Source organism: Scyliorhinus canicula, chromosome 4, assembly GCF_902713615.1.
Source record: "Scyliorhinus canicula chromosome 4, sScyCan1.1, whole genome shotgun sequence".
In the NCBI taxonomy this organism is placed as follows: Eukaryota; Metazoa; Chordata; class Chondrichthyes; order Carcharhiniformes; family Scyliorhinidae; genus Scyliorhinus; species Scyliorhinus canicula.
This window is the reverse complement of record NC_052149.1, coordinates 91,247,073-91,273,524: the sequence shown is the minus strand read 5'-3', so window position 1 is coordinate 91,273,524 and position 26,452 is coordinate 91,247,073. Positions and strand designations below refer to the sequence as shown.

Here is a 26,452-nt window from a genome sequence, read left to right as displayed (position 1 = left end):
AGTAAACAGGTCCCGAAAGGGAGCAGTTCAAGTAGACAAGGTTGTAAAGAAAGCACCTGGAATGCTCTCCTTCACTGGCAGAAGTATAGAATATAAAAGTAAGGATATAATGTTCGAATTGTATAAAACGCTGGTGAGACCACAACTGGAGTAATGTTTGCAATTCTGGTCACCGCATTACAGGAAAGATGCAATTGCTCTGGAAAACGTGTAGAAGATGTTTACAAGAATGTTGCCAGGGCTAGAAAAGTGTAGCTACAAGGAGAGATTGGATAGATTGGGGTTATTTTCCTTGGAACAAAGAGGCTGAGGGGTGACTTGAGGTAAACCTGGAATGCTCTCCTTCACTGGCAGAGGTATAGAATATAAAAGTAAGGATATAATGTTCGAATTGTATAAAACGCTGGTGAGACCACAACTGGAGTAATGTTTGCAATTCTGGTCACCGCATTACAGGAAAGATGCAATTGCTCTGGAAAACGTGTAGAAGATGTTTACAAGAATGTTGCCAGGGCTAGAAAAGTGTAGCTACAAGGAGAGATTGGATAGATTTGGGTTATTTTCCTTGGAACAAAGAGGCTGAGGGGTGACTTGAGGTAAACCTGGAATGCTCTCCTTCACTGGCAGAGGTATAGAATATAAAAGTAAGGATATAATGTTCGAATTGTATAAAACGCTGGTGAGACCACAACTGGAGTAATGTTTGCAATTCTGGTCACCGCATTACAGGAAAGATGCAATTGCTCTGGAAAACGTGTAGAAGATGTTTACAAGAATGTTGCCAGGGCTAGAAAAGTGTAGCTACAAGGAGAGATTGGATAGATTGGGGTTATTTTCCTTGGAACAAAGAGGCTGAGGGGTGACTTGAGGTAAACAAAATTATGAGGGGAAAAGATAGGGTAGACAGGATTAAATTGTTTACCTTGGTGGAGAATTCTAAAAACGGAGACCTGGATTCAAGTGGCAGAATGTGTAGAGGAGACACGAGGAAGAACATTTTATACAGAGGGGAATGGGAGTATGGAATTTGCTGCCCAAGTTGGTGGTGGAGGCAGAGACCCTAAAAAAAGTACCTGGATTTGCATCTTAAGTTCTGTAAGCTACCTATGGACCTGGGTGTCCTCAGGTTGGCATGGGCAAGATGAGCCAAACGGCCTCCTTCTGTGCTATAACCTTTCTATGGTTCGAATCAACAACATTCCAAACCAAACAACCCACACATTTAAAACAAATCAATTTGCCTTATCTCCCAATGTTAAGGGATCCATTAAAAAAATTCCATGATCCTGATCTGGATCCAGAAACCTACAAAAAACATATCTGTGTACCAAATTTCATTAAAATCTATCCATACTATTTACAAATGGATAAACTGACCAACGGACAGGCAAAGAGATTACTTCTGCCCTCCTTCAGTTGTGGTGGTAAAACCTCAATGATACTGCTTTAATAAAATTGTGCTTAAAGTCCCGATTTTCAACAAAAAGTGATAAATTGATGTGATTTCACATCAGGCAATAAATCTACCTATCATCTTGGAAAGTATAATATGAAATGTGATATATGATCATTTGGAAAATTGAATGATTATTAGGGATACCCAACAGGCTGTACAAAACACTGATTCCAGCTTTAACCCAATTTAAGGAAAAGACTTGAATGATGAGTGAGGATAGCCTGGAATTTTTTTTGACTCCAAAAAACATTTGATGAAGAACCATACACAACTACTGGAATAAAATCGGATCCCGTGTAATTTAGTATAGATATTATTAAGAGGAAAGATCTAATTTGGGCTCGTCATGAGTTGAGTTCCACAGTATTGAGTTGTTTGCTGTTCACAGTTTTCATTACTGAGGAGGACTTAGAACCATTCTTAAATTCAGGCATGTTTTGAAAATGTGTGAAGAGATTAGTAAATCAGAACAAACAATTCGAATACAAAAGCAAAATACCACAGATTCTGAAAATCTAAATTATTTGGGACACAATACTATCTGGTATTATCCAGATAAAGGAAGCTCAATACATGATTTGTCAAATTATGTGGAAGTATGATTTTGTTGATTAAACTATTTGATTAGCTTTATTAAACAATGGTAAATAATTGCTAAATTTACTGCTAAATTGCTTACACTGAGCAAATGTGAGCTTCATTTTCAGGCTTTATGAGGCAGGCTCGAAACAGGTTTTATTGGTCTCTAACACCTGAAGTACGGTATATAATTAAAATGAAATAAGGTCGATTTTTGTAATAGTCATGGATCAGACAGGTGGTATAATCGTGCTAATGGCTCAGTTTCCTCTATTTTTCTGGTTGGATCTCACATGAATCTGATTGCCAAGCTGCAAACAGTAGATTCTTGGATTCCATGTGGAGATAAGCAGCAAGGGTAGGAGACAATTCAGGATTGGGGGTGGGTGGGGGGGGGGGGGGGGGGGGGGGATATGAAAGAACCAGCAGTGGAGTGGATGATTTTTTTGGCTTTTTTCTAGCCGCATAAAATAGTTCTGAAAAATATTCTGTTCTGGTCTTCATCAGTCAAGGTATGCTATAGTTAAGTTGCTTTATGCTTAGTGTCGGTGGAGACACAAACATTCTGCCCATTGTTACTAAAGTTGCATTGAGGTCTTAAATATGGTGTAGGACCATTATTTGCATGTCTTAATAAGGAGCAGGTGTTCATTGGTTTGAATTGAAAGTGGGCAGACTTAGAGTGGAATGGAACAGTTATCAGCAGCCCCTTGATTTGAGGGTGACATCACTCAGGAAAGTGGGTTTCTGTCATGATGTTCATGTGACTACAGTTCTTGGGCACATGGGGCTAGATGTCCCAAAAGGTAATAGGATCCAAAGTTCAGATGCTTCCTTTTCAATCATTCTCTGTTTCATCGTTGGGACTCAAAGCATGATGCAGCTTGATGGACATGTTGTCTTAATTCATTTTATAAAAAAAAAAATTGGAGTACCCAATTATTTTTTTTCCAATTAAGGGGCAATTTAACGTGGTCAATCCACCTATCCTGTACATTTTTGGGTTGTGGGGGTGAAACCCACGAAGACATGGGAAGAATGTGCAAACTCCACACAGATAGTGACCCAGGGCCAGGATTGAACCCGGGTTCAGCACCATAGGCAACGGTGCTAACCACTGCGCCACCGTGCCGCCCTGATGTTGTCGCAATTCAGAACAATTAGCAGCGAGCCAATAGTCATTAAGGACTATGTTGCCACTGATCTTCAAGGACATTTTCAGAGTGTCTTTGAATAGTTTTCTTTGTTCTCCCCTGTAACTTTGGCCACTTGAGAGTTAACCATTAAACCATAAGACATAGGAGCAGATTAGGCCACTCAGCCCATCAAGTCTGCTCCGCCATTCAACCATGGCTGATATTGTTCTCATCCCTATTCTCCTGCCTTCTCCGCATAACCCCTGATCCCCTTATTAATCTCTGTCTTAAAGACACTCAGTGATTTGGCCTCCACGGCCTTCTGCGGCAAAGAGTTCCACAGATTCACCACCCACTGGCTGAAGAAATTGCTCCTCATCTCTGTTTTGAAGGGTCGTTCCTTTAGTCTGAAATTATGTCCTCTAGTTCTAATTTTTCCTACAAGTAGAAGCATGCTTTCCACGTCCACTCTATCCAGGCCTCACAGTGTCCAGTAAGTTTCAATAAGATCCCCCCCTCATCCTTCTAAACTCCAATGAGTACAGACCCAGAGTCCTCAACCATTCCTCATACGACAAGCTCTTCATTCCAGGGATCATTCTTGTTAACCTGCTCTGGAGTAGTAAGTTCAATGTAGTGATTATCGAAGTTCCATTACCATTTACTGCCGAGTGAATAGAGTTAAATTGACCCCTTAAATCTCTGTAGGGAAGGTAGGTTAATATTGTTTATGTGGCAGGTCATCTATTTTCTCTGGCAGAATTTTCAAACTAAAACTTTGCAACAATTTTGTTAGTATTTCCTACCTATGTTATTGCAAAAGTTGATGTCACCCAAACCTCTGTCTGCAGATGCTTAGAAACTAGCTCTGACTTTATCATTTTATTTGCTTGCTCTATTCTTAGGAGGAGTTTGACAAGCTGTTAATAAAATATGCAGAAGCTGAGAATACCATTGATCAGTTGCGGTTTGGTGCTAAGGTAGGTGTATTATCATCAGCAACAATATGCAGGTTTTTTTGCTTCATGCAATATAATAAATGATACCAAGATGAAAGTATAGACTGAGATTCCCAGTATCAGTTCATTCTTGCAATCAGAGTTTCCTCACTTGAGAATCGCTGCAACCGCATCACGACGCCCCGACGCCGGCGCGCGATTCTCTGAGGTGCGGTCTGGCCCGCGATTGGGGCCTACCGATCGGCAGGCCGGCCTCTCCCCCCCCCCCCCCCCCCCCCCCCCCCCCTTTCCCGGGCCTACTTTCTGGCGCGGCTGGCCCCTGAACACCAACTCCAACTTGAGTCGGGGCCGGCGCACTAAAGAAGCCCCCGTGCATGCGCAGGGTGGCGCAGCCCAACTGCGCATGCGCAGGATTGAGCTGGCCCAACTGCGCATGTGCGGGTTGGCGCAGCGCCCATTTGGCACGGCGAAAGGAGGCTGGAGCGGCGTGAACCGCTCCAGCGCCATGGTGGCCCCCTATGGCGGCCAGAATCGTACATAATCGGGCCCAGTTCGCGCCATCGTGAAACGCGATGGCGTTCACGACGATGCAAACTCTTGGGTCCAATATTGGAGAATTGCCCCCACAGCGTCAGCTGACTGAGCAGTCAGTTAAATGGCAAAGTATTTGCGACCTATAATTCAGGCAATGAAGGGCAGATAATTTCCACTATTTGTGTGAGGGGTGCAGACCACTGAATACATTTATACTATTCAGCTACCTTTAGTTTTCTTGATTTTAAGTCTGTGAATTAGGGTCGATTTGTACTTTGTTCAGCTCATCTGCCTGTCTTAATTAATGTTTTGTAAACAGAACACTTTTAGGAATTAACTGCCATGCTCTTAATCTAAATACATATCCTGTTACTCACCGGGTTTGGAAATAGATTAATATTTAATTACCTATTTGAAATGGAACTGAAATGGGAAATATTTCCAGTAAAGAAAAGTTGGTGCTAAGGTTATATTCTGGTAATAGGAACACTTATTGATATACTTGTTAATATTTTTGGCACTGTGATTGTCAAAATGTCACAGGCAATCTTTGGGCCTGAATGCAATCAAAAATCCTACTAGTGACTTCCGGTTGCGGCTATGTGGAGCTAAGCCGCACGTTCGGCAGCTCCCGCTTTAAAAGGACTTGTGGGCTCTTTTAAGGGCCCCAAACGGCGCTGATTCGACGATTCCCGGTGGATAAAGGGGTCTGGAGTAAAACCCCCCGGGATTTATGGTTCGGACTCGAAGTGGGGTGAGGAGAAAAACGGCAGCAGCTCCCCTGGAAAAGCGGGGGAAGGTGGACAAAATGGCGGCTGGTGGAGCCCCTGAGGAGTGGAGGCAGTGGGCTGAGGATCAGCAGGCGGCCCTTCTGCGCTATTTCATGGAGCTGAAAGGGGAGTTGTTGGAATCCCTGAAGGTGACGACGAGTAAGCTGCTGGAGACCCAGACAACCCAGGGTGCAGCGATACTCGAGTTGCAGCAGCAGGCCTCTGAGCGTGAGGAGGAGGTTTCGGCCCTCGTGGGGAAGGTGGAGATACATGAGGCACTTCATAAAAAGTGGCAGGATCGGTTTGAGGAGATGGAGCTTCGGTCACGGAGAAAGAACCTGCGGATCCTGGGCCTCGAGGAGGGGCTGGGGGGGTCGGACCTGCCGGCCTATGTGGCCGTGATGTTGAACTCGCTGGTGGGGGCAGGATCCTTCCATCTGCCCCTGGAGCTGGAGGGGCCCACAGAGTACTGGCCAGGCGGCCTAAGGCGAATGAACCCCCGTGGGCGGTGCTGGTGTGGTTCCATCGGTTCAGCGACCGGGAGTGTGTTCTCCGATGGGCGAAGAAGGTGAGGAGCAGTAAGTGGGAGAATTCGGTAGTGCGTATCTACCAGGACTGGAGTGCGGAGGTGGCCAACCGGAGAGCCGGGTTTAACTGGACGAAGGCGGTGCTCCATGGAAAGCAGGTGAAGTTCGGCATGTTGCCGCCTGCGCGCCTGTGGGTCACCTACAAGGACCGGCATCACTACTTTGAGTCCCCGGAGGAAGCGTGGGCCTTTGTGCAGGCTGAAAAGTTGGACTTGAACTAGAGTTTGGGGGCTGTGGGAGTTTTTTCTATTCTATTCATGTATCATTGTTTATGCTGTAGCGGGTTTTTTCTCTCGCTTTCGGACGATGTGGGTTATGGTTTCGTGGGTGACTGGTACATTCGCCCCATGCCTGCGTGGGTTTCCTCCGAGTGCTTTGGTTTCTTCCCACAGCCCAAAAATGTGCAGGCTAGGTGGATTGTTCATGCTAAGTTGCCCCTTAGTGCCCAGGGATGTACAGGTTAGGTTCCAGGGATAGGGTGGGGGACTGGACCCAGGCAGGTGCTCTTTCAGAGGGTTGGTGCAGACTTGATGGGCTGAATGGCCTCCTTCTGCACTGTAGGAATTCCATGGTTCTATTCCATGGTTCTAGGAAACCCATGTAGACACGGGGAGAATATGCAAACACCACACAATCACCCAAGGTCTGAATTGAACACAGGTCCCTGGTGTTGTGAGGCAGCAGTGTTAACTAGTGTGCCACCGTGTTACCCATGTTAAATATGTTTCTGCCTTGTTTACTTCAATTATCTTTTTCATTTATAATTATCTCTATTAAATGTTGTGTTCTGATGTTTCAGTAAGACATTTGTAGAAGCTTGTAAAGTTTAATGTAAAACATTTACTAACAAAAATAATTTTATAAATACAAAACTTTGAAAGTAGTTAACACTTAACTTTTAATTTTATCAGCAGAACAATGACATAAAACGACCTCAACTTTTACAAATTTTGTGCAATAAAAAATATTTTCTCACTTAAACACAACGGTTCTGTCTATTTGTAAAGTTGAGGGAGGGAAGAAAATGAAAATGAAAATCGCTTATTGTCACAAGTAGGCTTCAATGAAGTTACTGTGAAAAGCCCCAAGTCGCCACATTCCGGTGCCTGTTCGGGGAGGCTGGTACGGGAATTGAACCGTGCTGTTGGCTTGCCTTGGTTTGCTTTAAAAGCCAGCGATTTGGCTAGTGTGCTAAACCAGAGGGGAGGGAGAGAGGGAAGGTGGGGGAAGTGGAGGGTTTTGACAATTGCTAATTGATAAGCTCAACATCCGAAAGCAGCAGTTGCTGAAGCGCAGTGTCCTGGCGCACATCTCTGACATCATTTTGGACTGTCCTTTGGCAGTACACTCTTCGGGGTGGGTGATTGATTCGCTGCTACCTGTCAGACAGATAGTTCACATTGGCTTACAGGAGGCTTGCAGATATCAACTAAGGCATTAAACTTTGTTAAACCATTTGAAGTAATCACTGCGGTTTCTAAGGATGAACATTACATTGCTGAGACTCATAAATAACTCCGCTTAAATGCATTGCAAAATCAAATGTACGTTAGCTCTGAATCAACTGGAACGGCAGACTGCTAACATTAGTGTCCATGAAAGAGTCAATAGCATCAGTATCAAGGCCATGATCATCTGAAACCAACTCTGTTAGGCCGCCCTTATGCTTAGGAAGTCCGAGTGCCGACTGCCGAAGCAAATCTTCTTCACCCAGCTCAAGGAAGGATCCCAAACAAGAGGACAAGGAAGCTCTTCAAAGACACCTTGTAGGTGTACCTCAAGAAATGGAACATAGACGTCAATGTTGGGGACACCTTTGTTCAGAAGAGACCTACTTGGAGGAACCTCCTGTTTGAAGGGTCACAATTCTTAGGGAACACCTGTCGACAAGAGGAGGCCCGGAAGAGGAGCCTGAGAAACCGCGACCGAGGACAGATGCGACCTTTTGGAAACTTCTGCCAAGAAAGTGATTTAAGATCGGCCCCAGGATCGGGCTTTTCAGCCACAGCAAGGACCCACAGAATCTGTGACCAGTAACACTGAGTAACCAAAGTTTAAAAAATATAAAAATATACCTTTCATTTTATTTACATTTTAAACATATTTCTATGTACTAATTACTAATAATAGAAAACATTAACCTGCCAAAAAACATCTGATGTCTCCTGCCTCTGCTAGATTGAAACATCTCCATCTAAATGAAAAGGTGTAGAAACTCATCAAAAATCCAGGCAGGTGACCCAAGTTAGCACTGCAGCTGAATTTTTCCAGCACACATGCCCAAACACCCACACTTCCATGTCGTCACGCCGAGCATGTGTGACACACCAGCAACTTAAGTCGCGAATGATGCAGGAAGTTACGGGAATATATATCACTTAGCAAATTGTAGGATAATGAATATGTTTCCCTTTAATTTTTTGATTCTTGCTGTTTTGGATCAAGCTCTCATTCTGATAAGGTTTAACTTTGATATGTGAGGAAAATTACTATAATGTTTAATCCACTAAACTTCTCAGTTTAATGTAGAGGCCTAATGGAAGCATAGCTAGACTAACATAAAGGCATAATTTTATTTCCTCCCAGTTAACATAATAGCTTACTTAAACCTGAAGGGAGCATTTCCAAAGTGAAACTGCCTTATTCTAAGGACGTGTTAATATGGCAATTTTAAGCATTGCTGAGAAGCAAGATGGCAAAGGTGCAATATAATCCAAATCCACAGAGAATTGGACTGAGATGTAGCTAGCGATGGGAGTTCCCCCTACTCCGACCGGTTGGAGAGCCTTGGTGGGAGTCCCGTGTCGCTCTGTGGGGGAGGCCTGATGCTATTTAAGTATCTTCAGGCATGCAATCAAGCCCACGGTAGGGCAGAAATCTCACTCCCAAAATCTGCCAGCCAATTAGAAGCCAGCAGCTCTCCATGGCCGCCATTGCCACCAGGAGAGGTGGTTGCCACCTGTAATGCTCACCCAGAGTAGCACCTCTGGATCCGAGGACACGGGTGGGTGGGGCAGGATGGAGATTGCAGGCGGGCTTATTGGAGACAGGGGTTTCAAGGGCACCGGAGGCAAGGGCAGGGACTTGACTTGCAGTGGTTTCCTTCCCCGATGTCAACTTCCTCGATCATTTGTTGTGTAACTGCGAACCCCCCCCCCCCGGGCCAGGCCACAGGTAAACCTGCCAGAATTGCTGGACAGCCATCTGGAGGCATGAGTCACATAAGTGGCATTGAATCTCTGAGCGGCCAATAAATTCCAATGGGCAAAGGATAATTGCTGGCTTGTTATTGAATCTAAATGACATCCCACTGCTGACGGGTGGGATTCCTTCCTGAGTTCGGCCCTTCACATCCACAAATTAGTTGGGGACAGTTTTCACGATGCTGAGAAATCAAAGTGGGTACTTCTGCCTGATTGTACGCATCCCACCCGCGCTCATTCTAGTGGGCTCCATTAAATTCTATTTGTGGTGTGAGAACACTCTCCATCTCTCTCAGAAGGAAGCCACAGCACTCTCACAGCGCATGGATACTGTCATTATCAGTTAGTTTCTTGTTCTGGCTACAGTATAAATACTAGCTCAATATTACTAGCACACAACATAAGCTAATTTTAACTTTCATTATTTTATTAGGTATCTGCATACTCTGATTCAAATAAAAATCAAATGGCTCAATCTGAAACTTTGTCCCCACGCTGTCAAATAAACAATTTGACTGGTCCTCAGCAACACCACGCTCAGTCAGGATCTACCTCTGATTCAGCCATACTCTTCTCTTTAGGTAAATAATTAACATCTAGAATATGGACTGGCATTGTATATTTCTTTTAGGACATATGGTAAATATAAATGATAAGTGTGTCTGAGAGGAAGCAGGTTAACATGTTTTGCATTCAAATAATTATTTTGTTACAGCTTTTAATTACAAAACTTCCACTTTGATTAATCTTATTTTTATATTGATCCCTTTTCTGAGTTGGCAACATTTTAATATGCCAAGTAACTTAACAATATTAATGTATTATCTTGACCCACATCTCATTTACGATTTAATAATAGGTAGCCCAGTTCAACAACCAAGAGTCCCTAAATTTAATTCAATCAAAAGATGCATTGAAACTGCTGTAAATCTACTTGCACCTGTTGGTCAAATGCGACCGGGTTAATATTGTGCACTCAAAACGTAGATTTAGGGCACGGTTTTCAGGGAACAGAAGCAGATGCAGTCCAAAATTAAGAAGCAGCCCGCGTGGTTGTTTGCTGACCACATTTCTGACATTGATCATTCATGACACATGCTCCCATGAAGTAGGCAGGCAATTAGACATGTTAAGAACTGTTTGCAATCTAACTGGCCTGGCGAAATCAGGATCCTGCCATGGCAAGAAACCAAGAATCCCAACTTAAGGCGAATCTCCGCACAATTAATGGGAGCGACCCTATATCTAATGGCCTCCCGCAATCTAACCGCCTCCCCAGCAAGTGATCACGCGGGTGCCAATTAGAACTCCTTTTGGGGTTGCTGCCCCGGTGCTCAGAGGGGGATGGGGGAGCCGCCGGATGGCCAACCTCGGTCAGGGTGAGCCGCCATTGGGGGCAGGGGTGTTGTGGAGTGGAGGGGTGGCTACCCAGGGCCTTGGCTGGGGCGGGGGGGGGGAGTGGGTGGAGTGAGATGGGAGCAGTGGGGGGGATTAGAAACAGAGGGGGGAGCAATGGGGGAATGGAGGATTCCGGGGTGGGGGACACCGCTGGTTGCCAGTCTCTCACCCTCTCCCTTCCCAATTCCTTACAGATATTTCATGCAATGGATGATATCTTGGACCCTGCGGAAGCTGCCCCTGTGGTGCTGTTGGCAGGCCAGGGGGCCAGACACCGGAGGAGGTAGCGGCAGCAGCGTCAACAGAGACTCGGGGTGTAGGCCCATGTGCAGGGCCCCACCCCACACCGTAAGGACCTGGCCATTCATCAGGCCAGGGAGGGACCCAGATGGAGAGTCCAGTGACGGCCCAAGGTGTACTGGCGTTACAGATGACTGACGGCATGTGCCGCAGGAGACTCCGACTCAACAAGGTGACGGTACGGCACCTGTACCATGTACCTCGCGGACTTGTCACCACGTGGAGAAGAAGGATACCCGCTCCTGGTGGCCATCAAAGTCACCGCAGCCCTGAACTTCGACACCTCAGGATCATTCTAGGGCTTGAGCAGGTACATGTGTGGCATCTCACAAACTACAGCCCACATGTGCATCCGTGAAGTCCAGGCAGCTAACTATCTAAACTTTGACTTGGGCCAGGCCCAAGAAGATGCCTGGGCAACAGGATTCTCCGTCTGGGACACCAGTACAGAGGCCGGTGACCGATATGGCGACCCAAAACAATTTTTAAAAAATTTAGAGTACCTAATTCATCTTTCTAATTAACCAGTCCACCTATCCTGCACATCTTTTGGGTTGTGGGGGTGAAACCCACGCAAACACGGGAGAATGTGCAAACTCCACATAGACAGTGACCCAGGGCCGGGATCGAACATGGGACCTAAGCATTATGAGGCAGCAGTGCTAACCACTGCGCCACCATGCTGCCCGATACCCGATATAATTAAGCCCATGTGCCCATACAGGTTGTCATGAGCGGTGCATCGGACTACTCAAGATACGGTTCTGATGCCTTGAACGCCCTGGTGATACACTGCAGTACACCCCCAGAGGCTCGCCTGCTTTGTGGAGGTCTGCTGTGTCTGCCACAATCTGGCATAGAAGTGGGATGATGTGCTGGAGGTGGAGGTGAAGGAGGAGGAATATGTGGCCAACTCCAAGGATGAGGAGGCACCGGACCAGGAGGGGCTGAAGGATGAGCCCGTGGAGGACTCACAGAGGACAGGCGACAATGACGGGAATCCTTCATGCCCGGAGTGCCATGGAGGCACTCATCCTCACTTGCTTCACATAGGATATTGCCTCGTCTGTCATTTCCACCCTCCTCGCCACCCCATCCCCCATTCCTCAGCCTTCCCCCTCCCCCTACCCTTCCCTCACCCTGTCGTACCCTCACAGGATCTGTGTAACTGCACTGCAGGGTGATGAGACTGCGTCGGTGTGGTAGTCACCACTGTTCGTATATATCACGTATATGAGATGTAATACGGTAAGGCTCCTGTACTACAGGTACGGGGGTAGATCCCTGCCTGCTGCCTCCGCCCAGTAGGCGGAGTATAAATGTGTGTGCTCACCGAGCTGCAGCCATTTCGGCAGCAGCTGCTTGAGGCAAGAAATCTCTGCTCAATAAAGCCTCGATTACTCTCTACTCTTGTCTCGTCGTAATTGATAGTGCATCAGTCGGCATTATCAGTGGGTCACTGTCGAGGGTAGGGGCTGATGATAGCCTGTGAGAGCTGAGCGCTCATGCACCTCAATCTATGCCATAATCTGACCCCTGCCTGTCTGCTGAATGCTTGCTCACACCCATCACCTACACGTGGTGTGCCAGGATGGTGGTTGGGGGGAGAAAGGTGATCTCTTGTGCTGGGGAGTGGGGGAGGGGGGGGGGGGGTGGGGGGGGGGGAGGCACCCATGACCTCCATATCTGGGGAGCTGGGGTATGGGAATGGCGCGCAGCCTGCATGTGGAAGAAAGTGCCAGAGGCGTCATATTGATCGAGGTCAACATTTTCAAATTTGATACACGTGTCCCAACTAACCCAAACCCCTGATGGTGCCGCCCCACTCTCTCAAACCCGCTCCTTAATGCACCCTCACCCCCTAACCCCCTTGTGCCCTCTCAGTGATCCTTAACTTGCTTAGCCTTCCGTGCTCTAGGGTGAAAGAATAAATGTAAATATTTTCTTAAATTTTAAAGTCACAATACGTATCTTAACTTAATACGGCTGTCTCAGATATTCTTCATATGAAATACTAACACTGGGACTATGGGAATCTGTCTGTGTTCATGAGGTCAAAATTCCTTTCGTTTAAAAATAAGGGGCTGGATTTTCCCAAAATGGGACTATGTCCCCACGCCAGCGTAAAATAGCTGGAGTTTTACTCTGGAGATTCCTGCAAAAAAGATCACCTTATTCAAAGCCCTGCAGGGGGCTAGCAGGGACCCAGAGTAATTCACGTAGCTTCAGCTGCGGATGCGGGCCCCCACACCTCCAGTTTTAGTCTGCACATGCGCACGGCGGCTGCCTCTCGCCATGTGCCTCTCGCCATGGCAGGTTCGGACCACGGAGGCAGATTGAAAACGTATATCCCCCGATCAGCCGTGCCTGAGGATCTGAACACGCGGATATTAACCCTGGCCACCTATACGGGTCCCCCCCGGTGTCCGATCCCCCCCGCCCCCCCCGGAGCAACCGCGGACTGAGTCCCGACTGGCAATAGGTGGTTAGTTGCACGCCGCTGGGAACTCGGCTGGCCGGGAGCGGAGGATCGCTGGGCTGACCTCTGTCAATGGACCCCCAGCCGTGCGGTGTACTCCTCGATCACGCTGGTTCTTGGGTCCCGGAGAATTGCCGTTCTGGCGCCGGGCCCGGTTTCGGCATGAAATTGGATTCTCCGCGCCGAATGCGATTTCGGCGCAGGGCTGTGGAGAATCCAGCCCAAACTGTTTTATTTAACAAAATTATATCCCAAGTCATAAGCATCACAGTAATTATAAATGATTGGCTTTTTAACTATTATTTTTCTATTATTCTGATAAGGTAGGCTCAAAATAGTTCTCAACATATTAAAATGCATGGCCACAATTTTTTAAGAATGCTTCTTCTGCCCATCTCATTTTTGTAAGTTACTTGTTTCTCTTACTTTCTAAGGTTCCCTTTACTCCAGTCAACTGTTACCTCTAGTACTACAATCTAAAATTACTTGTAAGAAGGAGCACAAAAGCAGAATGGTTTACCTCTGTAGAGTTTTAAATTTTTATTTAGCATTTTTCTATGTACATACGCTGGATTCTCAGTTCTGAGACTAAGTGTTGATACCAGGGCAGGATTCATGGACTTCGACGACAGCAAAATTGCCGCCACACCTGGGCCGATTCAGCGACTGTTGAGGGATAGCACCAGCACCATCTGGAACAAGATCAATTCCAATGGAAAATGGTGTCGGGTTCGGCGGTGTCAGGATTGACAATCGAGAGGCTGACAATCTGCAGCCGCATATACACACTTCACTCTCCATACACACTCATCCAACAAGATTTCGCTGGAGCGCGCGCATCCTGCTGATGGATCGCTGGCGCAACAGGGCACCTAGGGGCATGCGCTGGGGGGGACCCATATGACCTATGGCCCTAAGTTCACAGTGGCCAGTCAGCAACCATGGCTGCCTCGCAGGCCGCGGCAATGTTGTTCCCGTCCACCTCCTTGCCACACCCCGCTTTTCCCTCCGGCCCTGGCAAAAGCCCCCCTGGCCTGTGACATGAGCATCAGCAAACTGTGGCGATATCGGATCCGTACCCTCTCTCTCCCCCGTCAGCAGCCAAGGCACCTGATTCATGATTTTTAAAAGCACAAGTGAACCTCGCCATCGCAAATTCCCCCCAGCGGAGGCGGAGAATTGTGGAGGCCCAGGAGAATACCAGGTCGGGCCCGCTAATGATATGCCAAGGGTGATTATTGTATGTGCGTTCTGGAATGCCTTGACGCGCTGTCGAGGCAACGAATAATTGGGATTTGGCGTGAAATCGGTGCCTGCCACGAATTCGGTGCCGGAACCGATTCTCTGCCCAATCGTGTTTCCTGATTCCGGCGCGGCCGAAGGTGAATCCCGCCCATAATGTAAAAAAAAGCACAAGTACACCAGTCATGAAATTTAATGTATTCTTTTTGTCACAGATATAACTTGTTTTTAAATTTTCACCCTTCACAGCCCAAGATACTGCAAATACAAGTCAAAATAGTACATAGACTATGAGGTTAGAGAACAAAATTGGGGAATGTAAGAGTTTCATGTAACAAGCCACATCTAATTGGTATATTGCCACTGTTGTCAACATAACCTTTCCTTATAGTGAGTGAATTGATCATACATAAAAATAAGAAAACTTTTTATTTTTTCAGCACATCTATTAGTAAGACATGAAGTATATTAAATGTTAAATGTGATATTAACAGAAATCAGTAGATTCTGTTTTTTAAAGGATCAGCATATAACAACTGTCATTGGTTATTTCTGCTGGAACCAAACCAGATTCGTGCCAATCGATTGCTGAGGTTTACAAGGCAACAGAAGGAGAACGAATGGCTCAGGAGCTAAATAAGCACATTGAATATTTTAAACATCAGGTAATTTGCCACTATAGCAGTGGTTATATGTATAGAATTAAAAGAAGGCACTAACCATAATAACTTAAGAGCACAATACTTTGCGAATTCTGTCTAACCTAAATTTAAGGTACATCAAGGGCTAATTTAAGAAAGTTGATAACATACTCCACATAGTAGCGAATAGGTCATTTAAGATGTGGAAAGGCTGTACAGTACTTATGTTTGATAGCAACAAATTAGTAAAGCTGCTTATGACAGAGGCTGCTGAGGAATTGTAGTTTTCCAAACTACAATATTGTTTTTAACAGCAAACTAATGACATATAACACAATTCTATGCAACATTGCAAAATTGTTTGCATGAATTCACATGAAGCAACTTATCACAGCTGATAAACTATTACAAGGCTGGATCTTCTCAAGAGGTAAGAAGTCTTGCCATTTGGAATAAAAGTGGGCAGGATCTTGGGTGACATTTTACCAGTAATGGTCATTTAAGAGGCTCTTCCATGGGCCATGCAGTAGCCCAAAAAGGAAGGCCACTGAGAACAAACGTGTAGGCCACCAGGGTTTGCCTGGCAGTCTCCTCATGTGGCAGTGGCAACAGGAAAATGTCCCTTTGCTCCCTCTATCATCATTTTATGAAGCCCCCTGTCTTCCAACCTGTTTCCAGTAGACTGGGAAAATTCAGCCCACATTTTCCTCCTGGAAAATTTATTAAATGCCCCAATACAGTTCATACAGTACTAAAAGCCATAATAACCAAGAATGTGTTTCATTATTTGCCCAGTATATGGAGCAAAGTGGAAGTTGTTGAATAGATTTCCAAGAAAAGTTTTACCTATAATGGCTGAACAATTACACCTTTTTAGCACCACAACTAATGATGGGGTTGGTGTTGGAGCAAAGTATGTTTGAAAACATCAGTAACTTAAAAACTGCAATTCCTGAGCAGCTTGTGATATTTAAAAAAACACCAATTGTTGCTTGTAAAACTAATTCAAAAATTGGCTGATTGAATTTAAACTGAATGTGATGACTTGTTTCTGTTATTTGTTGAACACAATTATAATCAAGCACCACGAAGGAAGACCAGTAATGCAAAACACACAATGCATTCCCAGCAAATTGCAGGGTGATATTTTGTGTGAAATGTAGGGTGACGCACAAGACTTTAATTTCAATTGGAATCATGTTACAAGATTAGCTTCTTTGATGTATCTTTCTACAAGGAATTTCTTGCAGACTAGAAAATCCAAAATAATTTACAATTGTGATTTTGCAGTTTCCATAACATTTTCACATTTACATAGATTCAACAGTCAAATATTATTGGTGAGTTTGGACTTTTCTTTATTTGTTGCTTTAGTTGCTCTAGTTACTAATGTTTTATTCATTAGTGGTTTCCATAGTCACCGATATCTTCCTGTTATTGTGATATTCAATAGAATAGCCTTTGAAACATATACATGGTCATAGATTATTCTTTTCTTAACAGACATTCAACACCAAAGTTTGGTGAGAATAATATCTATGTTGTACTTTGAGCATCTTTGTTCAAACTAAGTTCAGTATAGGTAGATTGAAGTATTACTTTGCATGAGAATGTGAACTGATACATACTGATAAAGATAATAAAAAGAGACATAAACACCAACACATCAGCAGCACAAACTTCTTTAAATGAGGTATTAGCATATTTCAAGATGAAAAATATGTTGATGATAATTTAATTATAAAGATGGAGAGTAAGGGTTTCTCTCCGATTAAATAAGGAGAGTTTTAAAAAGTGAGCATTGATCCTATAGAAAGTGAGTCTGCGGAGTTAATAGTGGAAAATGAGATGGCAGAATTGACCAGGTACTTTGCATCGGTCTTCATGATAGAAGATATCAAATAACACCCCACAAATAGCTTTAAATCAGGATATGGAAGGGAGGGAAGAACTCAGAAAAATTACAATCACTAAGGAAGTGGTATTGAACAAATTGTTGGAGCAACGGATTGACAAATCCCTGGGTCCTGATGGATTTCATCCAAAGGTCTTCAATGAAGTGGCTAGTGGCTAGATGATTCTTTGGTTTTAATTTTCCAAAACTCTGGATTTAGGGAAAGTTCCATTAGATTATAAAATAGTGACGTAACCCTTTATTCAAAAAGGGAGAGAGACAGAAAGGCTGGAAATTATAGGCCATTTAGCTTAACATCTGTCATGGAGAAAATCTTAGAAGTATTATTAAAGATGTTATAGTAGGGCATTAAAAAAAATTCAAGGTAAATACAGAGATTTTGAAAACCGACATTTGGGGTAAAGAAAGTGGTCACAAATGGGAATTTCTTACTGCATAAGAACATTATCTGTAATTAGCATCAAAGCATAAAATAAGGCGAAAATGGTTATAGAGAAGCCAGCAATTCAGTAAACCATATTTTTCTTTAATATTTTAAAACGGAACCATACAGAAAAAAGACAGTTCATTGTTCAAGACACCAATATACCATAAGAAATAGAATTCTGCTCTATTTGTAAATAAATTACTAATACCTATCAATATCTAAGCTTTGTTAAATAATTATTATGTGGAGATGCCGGCGTTAGACTAGGGTAAGCACAGTAAGAAAGTCTTACAACACCAGGTTAAAGTCCAACATGTTCGTTTCAAACACTAGCTTTCGGAGCACTGCTTCTTCCTCATCTGAGGAGGTCGGTGCGGTTTTTTGCTGTGGCGCGTTGGAACTGTCAATCGATGAGTCGAGCGCCATATCCCGTTTGTACGAGGGCATCTTTCAGCGTCTGTAGATGTCTGTTACGCTCTTCCTCGTCTGAGCAGATCCTGTGTATACGGAGGGCTTGTCCATAGGGGATGGCTTCTTTAATGTGTTTAGGGTGGAAACTGGAGAAGTGGAGCATCGTGAGGTTATCCGTGGGCTTGCGGTAAAGCGAAGTGCTGAGGTGATCGTTCTTGATGGAGACGAGTGTGTCCAAGAATGCAACTGATTTTGGAGAGTAGTCCATGGTGAGTCTGATGGTGGGATGGAACTTATTGATGTCACCATGTAGTCGTTTCAATGATTCTTCGCCGTGGGTCCAAAGGAAAAAAATGTCATTGATGTACCTGGTGTACAACGTCGGTTGAAGGTCTTGTGCGGTGAGGAGGTCTTGAGGTCTTGTTCAAACTTGTGCATGAAGATGTTGGCGTAATGAGGTGTGTATTTGGTCCCTATGGCTGTTCCGTGCATCTGGATGAAGAACTTGTTGTCGAAGGTGATCCAGAATGAAGCGGATGAGTTGCAGAATTGCATCTGGAGGTTGGCAGTTGTCGGTGTTGAGGACTGAGGGAGGGGCAGTGCTCCGAAAGCTAGTGTTTGAAACGAACATGTTGGACTTTAATCTGGTGTTGTAAGACTTCTTACTAAATAATTATTGAAAGACTGGATTCAGAATTTTTGTTTTCTGCATTTTGTGGTTTAATTTAGGGTTATTGGCAATACAGTAGGATATGTTTTCCCCTTCAATTAATATTTTTGTTGTTTCTTTCAAGTTGACATCCAGAAACTTCCCTGCAATCATATGGTGAAAATTACCTCACAAAATGGACAGAATCTTCTGCTCTCTCTGGTGGCGGAGTGGGAAGGGCATTTAATTAGGCAGAATGGTTGTGTACCTACACCCTGTCCGCTTCCCATTTCTGCCAGAATTTAATTCTGGATGTGAAGGACCATAGTTTACGTTCCCCCCTGCAACCAATTAAGGCCCTTAAATGGCTAACTAATGAGCACTTAACACGGCTGCAGGTGAACCTGTTGCCATGTGGTGTGCACGGCAGCTAAAATTATGAGGCCAGCTTGTTAATTCCGGGGCGATCTCTGGATCAAACGCACTTAGTGCGTGATCGAGGGGTTGGAATTTGGGAAGGGTGGAGCCTGCTGAGTGCCACCCCCTTGTCCTTGCTGCCTGCACCCCTTTTCCCGCAACCCCGACTTGTGAATCTTCCCCTCACGTTACTTTCCTGTGGCCTGGAAACTCCGTGATCTTGGGTCTGCGGTGTCTGTTCTTCTGGCAGCAGCCACGGCCTTGCAATAGTGCTGCTGACTTCTCATTGGCCAGCAGCTATCATTAGGTGAGACTCTTCCCCATCCCAGATCTTGATTCCAGGGGTGGTTCTGCCTTTTGCCTCACCACTGTCCGATTAGGTTGTGATCCAGCAAGCCTTCCCAAAAAGAGGCAGCACGGGTTACTTGCTGACTCTTCACCTGGTGGGCAAGATCCCCAATGCCTCAACAAGATTCCACCCATTGTGCTTAAAGAAAAATGAGATGTTTTATCCAAATCAACTGATAGAAACTGAATTCGTGGGAAGATAAAATTACAGAGAAACCTCCAAAAATTGTATTCCACATTTTGGAATGGAGTTTCAATATGTCCCAAAATTGTTTTATGGCAAACTATTATAGTAAAGTGAGTGAACTTTATAATTGCAAAAACTATCAATAAATTAATGTGGAAATGCCAATTATTAGTTCAGAGGAAGAATATCTTACCACATACATTTCAAAGCATATACAAATTGTAATTTTCTGTTTGTTGGGTTTATTGATTTATTGTGACAAAAACGTTACTTTTGTAGGTTGAAGACTTTCTGAAGTGCCTTAATACTAGATCAATTTCAGTAGAAGATGCGCAATGGGTAATGTATTTGATAGTAAAATTTCAATGTGCCTACATTTGAATAATTAAAAAGTATTTTAAACAGTTGCTTGCTCATACAGAACTTGAGTATTTCTGAAAAGTGAGACACGTTGTTGAAGCTTTTTATCTTCCACTTATCAGAACAAATGGAAGAATGACAAATTTCAAACAATCACAACAATTTATACCATGGGAGAAAAAAGTGCTGATTGGCTGGCAAGTTGATTGGCCAAGGCATTGCCATGGACAAAACAATAGGAATCTATAGGCTCCTGAGTTCCTAGGTAATTCAATAATGGTGCAAGGCTTGAACATATTCCTTTTGTTTGCAGAGAATGGGTCCCTGTGTATGAATGTATGTCACTGTCAGCAAGTGTAAATGAGCCATAGAACATAGAACAGTACAGCACAGAACAGGCCCTTCGGCCCTCGATGTTGTGCCGAGCAATGATCACCCTACTTAAACCCACGTAACCCGTATACCCGTAACCCAACAATCCCCCCATTAACCTTACACTACGGGCAATTTAGCATGGCCAATCCACCTAACCCGCACATCTTTGGACTGTGGGAGGAAACCGGAGCACCCGGAGGAAACCCACGCACACATGGGGAGGACGTGCAGACTCCACACAGACAGTGACCCAGCCGGGAATCGAACCTGGGACCCTGGAGCTGTGAAGCATTGATGCGAGCTTGACTGATTACTTAAATTGTTTTTTAGTGTAGGTATTAGTTCTGAATTTTTCAGCAAGTGCTGCCCAATCACAGAATGATTTTGTTTTTGTTTTTAATTTTTCAAGTGTGAGCTGGTTGATGCTCCACATGCTATAAGGTTGACCTTATCAGTAATCTTGTAAATACTCCCTTTGCAAGTTTGATGCATAAATAGAGTGCATCAAAGCTATCCTGTAGGACAGCGGCTACCCTGATGAGATCGTTGTTCACTGTGTATGGGGCAAACTCGCAACTGGGCCTAGGCCACCACTTTCAGATCTGAAAAGTGCTCGGTCTACCTTAAATTACGTGGAAAGGCAAGTTTAAAAAAGTTGTGACAGGCTACACTACCATGCAGTGGCTATGCGAATAGTATTTCCCACTAACTGTATGCTGCCATCTGTCCAAAAACACGTCTGCCCACCACACAACTGAGCAACATCATGAATAAATTACAATGCTGGTATGATGTTGGGTACATAGGCCATATATCTCAAAGATTTTCTGATCAAATTAAAAGAGCATGTTCCTTCAGTTGTTCGTTACAAGCAAATTACAGACCATACAAAATGTTTACTGTTAGATATAATTCCATGATTGGGCAGGAATTGCTGAACAATCATGAGTGCTCTAATAGCTACACTAACAACCGATTTAAGTTATTCAGTTAAGTTTGTTTCATGGCTCATTTACACTTGCTAGAAGCGACATACATTCCGATGCAGCGACCTATTCTCTACAAATAAAAGAAGAATGTGGTCAAGCCTTGTGTTGTTATTGAATTACCTGGGAGCTTGGAGAGCCTATTGTTCACTTTGCTTTCTCCATAGCAACCCATTGGCCAATCAAATTCGAGATGACGATCAATCAGCATCCTTTTCTCCAGTAGTATAACTTGTGATTGTTTGAAATTTGGCACTCCTATGTTTGTCCCGATGCGTGTAAGATGAAAGGTTTTGGCAATATGTCTCTACACAGCAATAATAAGTATTTTGATAGCCACAAAAATTGCTTCATAAAATAAAATATTTTTAAAAATTACTTCATGTTTCTGTTCTATGCAAACTGTGAGAACTGATGGGCAATATTTTAACTCATTCAAAAACCACCCACTTACACAGAGTTAAAATAAGGCCCAATATCTTCATAAAATATATTTTATAATATTATAGGAATCATAAATGTATATTACATTAACTTCTTACTGTAACTATTACAATTCAGTTATAAATATATTTTTGTTAATTCAAATTTAATGGTTTAAATACAAAATTGTTTAAAATACATTTGTTCTTAGCAATGCATACCAAAGCCCATGGACAAAACAGTACTAAAATGTCTGCTGATATACATACAGTATTATTTTAATCTGATGACATAATAAAGGAAGATAAAGAGCCACAATACCTGAGTTAGGGTCCACAATATTCCCAACAGTTATACACTGTAATTATTGGTGGATGTGAGGATGGGAAAAATAGCAGAACATTTTTTCAACCTTAGTGTATGACCTAAACATGTTACATAACTGGCAAATGGAAATGAGAGTTGCATTCTGTATTGCCATTGCAATTTTTTATTTTCACTCAGGAATTTAAGAAGCTGATAGATGGCCAAGATAAACTAGAAAGGAGCTATATTGCAAATAAAGACGAGCACCGCAGTCTGCAGCAACGCCGCTACCTGGACAAAAATATCACTGCTGGGGAGTTTGACCCAGACAGGTTAGAGTTATAATAATAATCTTTATTATTGTCACAAGTAGGCTTACATTAACACTGCAATGAAGTTACTGTGAAAATTCCCTAGTCGCCACACTCCGACGTCTGTTCGGGTACACTGAGGGAGAATTCAGAATGTCAAAAATATCTAACAGCACGTCTTTCGGGACTTGTGGGAGGAAACCGGAGCATCTGGAGGAAACCCACGCAGACACCGGGAGAACATGCAGACTCCGCACAGACAGTGACCCAAGCCAGGAATTGAACCTGGAACCCTGGTGCAGTGAAGCAACAGTGCTAACCACTGTGCTACCATGCCACCCAAATGAAATGTGATTTGACATTTGTAACAAGAGTCACATTTACGCTTCATTTAATGGGTTAAATGATTTTGACAGCACTTCGATATTCTTGTAAATATTGTGCTGATGTTTGTTTCGTTGGGAAGAAATGCTAGTTCCAAGTTTATTTAAACAATCAATTTTGAATGGGTAGATATGATAACATTTTATTTTAATTATTAATTTATGGTAATGGCCCATCCCTAATTGCCTTTAAGAAGTTGTGGCGAGCCCCCCTCTTGAACCGCTGAAGTCTGTGTGGTGAAAGTAGCGAGTTCAAAGATTAAAACCCAGTGATGATGAAGAAACAGCAATATAATGAGTCAGGATGGTTTGTGACTGAAGAACATAAAAATAGGAGGAAGAGTACGCTCTACTGCCCCTCAAGCCTGCTCTGTCACTCAACAGGATCATTGCTAATCTTATAAATAAATTCCACTTCTTTGTCCTATCACCGTAACTCTTTATTCCCTTACTGACCAAAAATCTATTGACCTTTTTGAATGTACTAACTGACTGAGCTTATGTAGCTCTCTGGGTAATGAATTCCAAAGATTCACAACCAGCACAGTGAAGATATTTCATGCCACCTCGGTCTAGCCAACCCTTTACCCTGTGACTATGACCCTTAATTCTAGAATGTCCAACTAGGGGTTTTAAGCAACTTTGACAAGAATTTCATAGAACATAGAACATTACAGCGCAGTACAGGCCCTTCGGCCCTCGATGTTGCGCCGACCTGTAAAACCACTCTAAAGCCCATCTACACTATTCCCTTATCGTCCATATGCCTATCAAATGACCATTTGAATGCGTTTAGTGTTGGCGAGTCCACTACTGTTGCAGGCAGGGCATTCCACGCCCTTACTACTCTCTGAGTAAAGAATCTACCTCCGACATCTGTCCTATATCTATCTCCCCTCAATTTAAAGCTATGTCCCCTCGTGCTGGACATCACCATCCGAGGAAAAAGGCTCTCAATGTCCACCCTATCTAATCCTCTGATCATCTTGTATGCCTCAATTAAGTCACCTTTTAACCTTCTTCTCTCTAACGAAAACAGCCTCAAGTCCTTCAGCCTTTCCTCGTAAGATCTTCCCTCCATACCAGGCAACATCCTTGTAAATCTCCTCTGTACCCTTTCCAATGCTTCCACATCCTTCCTATAATGCGGCGACCAGACTACATGCAATACTCCAAATGCGGCCGCACCAGAATTTTGTACAACTGCAACATGACCTCATGGCTCCGAAACTCAATTCCTCTACCAATAAAAGCTAACACACCGTACGCCTTCTTAACAACTCTATCAACCTGGGTGGCAACTTTCAGGGATCTATGGACATGGACACCGAGATCTCTCTGCTCGTCCACACTACCAAGAATCTTACCATTAGCCCAGTACTCTGTCTTCCTGTTATTCCCTCCAAAATGAATCACCTCACACTTTTCTGCATTACACTCCATTTGCCACCTGTCAGCCCAGCTCTGCAGCTTATCTATGTCCCTCTGTAACTTGTAACATCCTTCTGCACTGTCCACAACTCCACCGACTTTAGTGTCATCTGCAAATTTACTCACCCATCCTTCTATGCCCTCCTCCAGGTCATTTATAAAAATGACAAACAGGAGCGGCCCCAAAACAGATCCTTGTGGTACACCACGAGTAACTGGACACCAGTCTGAACATTTCCCATCAACCACCACCCTTTGTCTTCTATTAGCTAGCCAATTTCTGATCCAAACTGATCCTGAATCCCATGCCTCTGTGGTTTCTGCAATAGCCTACTGTGGGGAACCTTATCAAACGCTTTACTGAAATCCATATACACCACATCAACTGCTTTACCCTCGTCCACCTGTTTGGTCACCTTCTCGAAGAACTCAATAAGATTTGTGAGGCACGACCTACCCTTCACAAAACCACGTTGACTATCTCTAATCAAATTATTCCTTTCCAGATGATTATACATCCTATCTCTTATAAACCTTTCCAAGACTTTTCCCACAACAGAAGTAAGGCTCACTGGTCTATAGTTACCGGGGCTATCTCTACTCCCCTTCTTGAACAATGGGACAACATTTGCTATCCTCCAGTCTTCTGGCACTATTCCTGTAGACAAAGATGACTTAAAGATCAAAGCTAAAGGCTCAGAAATCTCCTCCCTCACTTCCCAGAGAATCCTAGGATAAATCCCATCCGGCCCAGGGGACTTATTTATTTTCACACTTTCCAGAATCGCTAACACCTCCTCCTTATGAACCTCAAGCCCTTCTAGTCTAGTAGCCTGTATCTCAGTATTCTCCTCGACAACATTGTCTTTTTCCTGTGTGAATACTGACGAAAAATACTCATTTAGCACCTCTCCTATCTCCTTGGACTCCACCCACAACTTCCCACTACTGTCCTTGACTGGCCCTACTCTTACCCTAGTCATTCTTTTATTCCTGACCTATCTATAGAAAGCTTTAGGGTTAACCTTGATCCTACCTGCCAAAGACTTCTCATGTCCTCTCCTGGCTCTTCTTCGCTCTCTCTTTAGAGCCTTCCAAGCTAACTTGTAACTCTCAAGCGCCCTAACTGACCCATCACGTCTCATCTTTACATAAGCCTCCTTCTTCCTCTTGACAAGTGTTTCAACTGCTTTAGCAAACCATGGTTCCCTCGCTCAACCACTTCCTCCCTGCCTAACAGGTACATACTTATCAAGGACACGCAGTAGCTGTTCCTTGAACATGCTCCACATTTCCATTGTGCCCATCACCTGCAGTTTTCTTCTCCAGCCGATGCATCCTAAGTCTTGCCTCATCGCATCATAATTGCCTTTCCCCCAGATATGACTCTTGCCTTGTGGGCTATACCTATCCCTTTCCATCACTAAAGTAAACATAATCGAATTGTGGTCACTATCACCAAAGTGCTCACCTACCTCCAAATCTGACACCTGCCCTGGTTCATTACCCAGTACCAAATCCAATACGGCCTCTCCTCTCGTTGGCCTATCTACATACTGCGTCAGGAAACCCTCCTGCACACATTGGACAAAAACGGACCCATCTAAAGTACTCGAACAATAGTGTTTCCAGTCAATATTTGGAAAGTTAAAGTCCCCCATAACAACTACCCTGTTACTTTCGCTCCTATCCAAAATCATCTTTGCAATCCTTTCCTCTACATCTCTGGAACTTTTCTGAGGCCTATAGAAAACCCCTAACAGGGTGACCTCTCTTTTCCTGTTTCTTAACTCAACCCATACTACCTCAGTATTCGAGTCCTCATCAAATGTCCTCTCAGCCACCGTAATACTGTCCTTGACTAACAATGCCACCCCTCCCCCTCTCTTACCACCTCCCTGAGCTTACTGAAATATCTAAACCCCGGCACCTGCAACAACCATTCCTCGCCCTGCTCTATCCATGTCTCCGAAATGGCCACAACATCGAAGTCCCAGGTACCAACCCATGCTGCAAGCTCACCCACCTTATTCCGGATGCTCCTGGCATTGAAGTATTGGCACTTTAAACCACCTTCCTTCCTGACGGTACACTCCTGCAACTTTGAAACCTTACTCATGAGCTCACTACTCTCAACTTCTTGTGTACTGGAGCTACAATTCAGGTTCCCAATCCCCTGCGGAACTAGTTTAAACCCTCCCGAAGAGCATTAGCAAACCACCCCCCCAGGATTTTAGTA

The 26,452-nt window shown here is 44.0% G+C and overlaps 1 protein-coding gene across 8 annotated transcripts in view; it reads left to right on the top strand.

Moving 5' to 3' along the window:
• LOC119964797 overlaps window positions 1-26,452 on the top strand; it is a 141,022-nt gene that overhangs the window by 20,947 nt on the left and 93,623 nt on the right. For all 8 annotated transcript variants that reach the window (XR_005460365.1, XR_005460364.1, XM_038794796.1 and 5 more), the window contains 5 exons: window positions 4,077-4,151; window positions 9,658-9,805; window positions 15,214-15,308; window positions 19,918-19,977; window positions 22,287-22,420. Coding sequence is in view for 6 of the 8 variants with exons in the window: in XM_038794796.1 (XP_038650724.1) it covers window positions 4,077-4,151; window positions 9,658-9,805; window positions 15,214-15,308; window positions 19,918-19,977; window positions 22,287-22,420 (512 nt within the window). In the remaining 2 variants the exon portion in view is untranslated. The remainder of the gene's footprint in view (window positions 1-4,076; window positions 4,152-9,657; window positions 9,806-15,213; window positions 15,309-19,917; window positions 19,978-22,286; window positions 22,421-26,452) is intronic.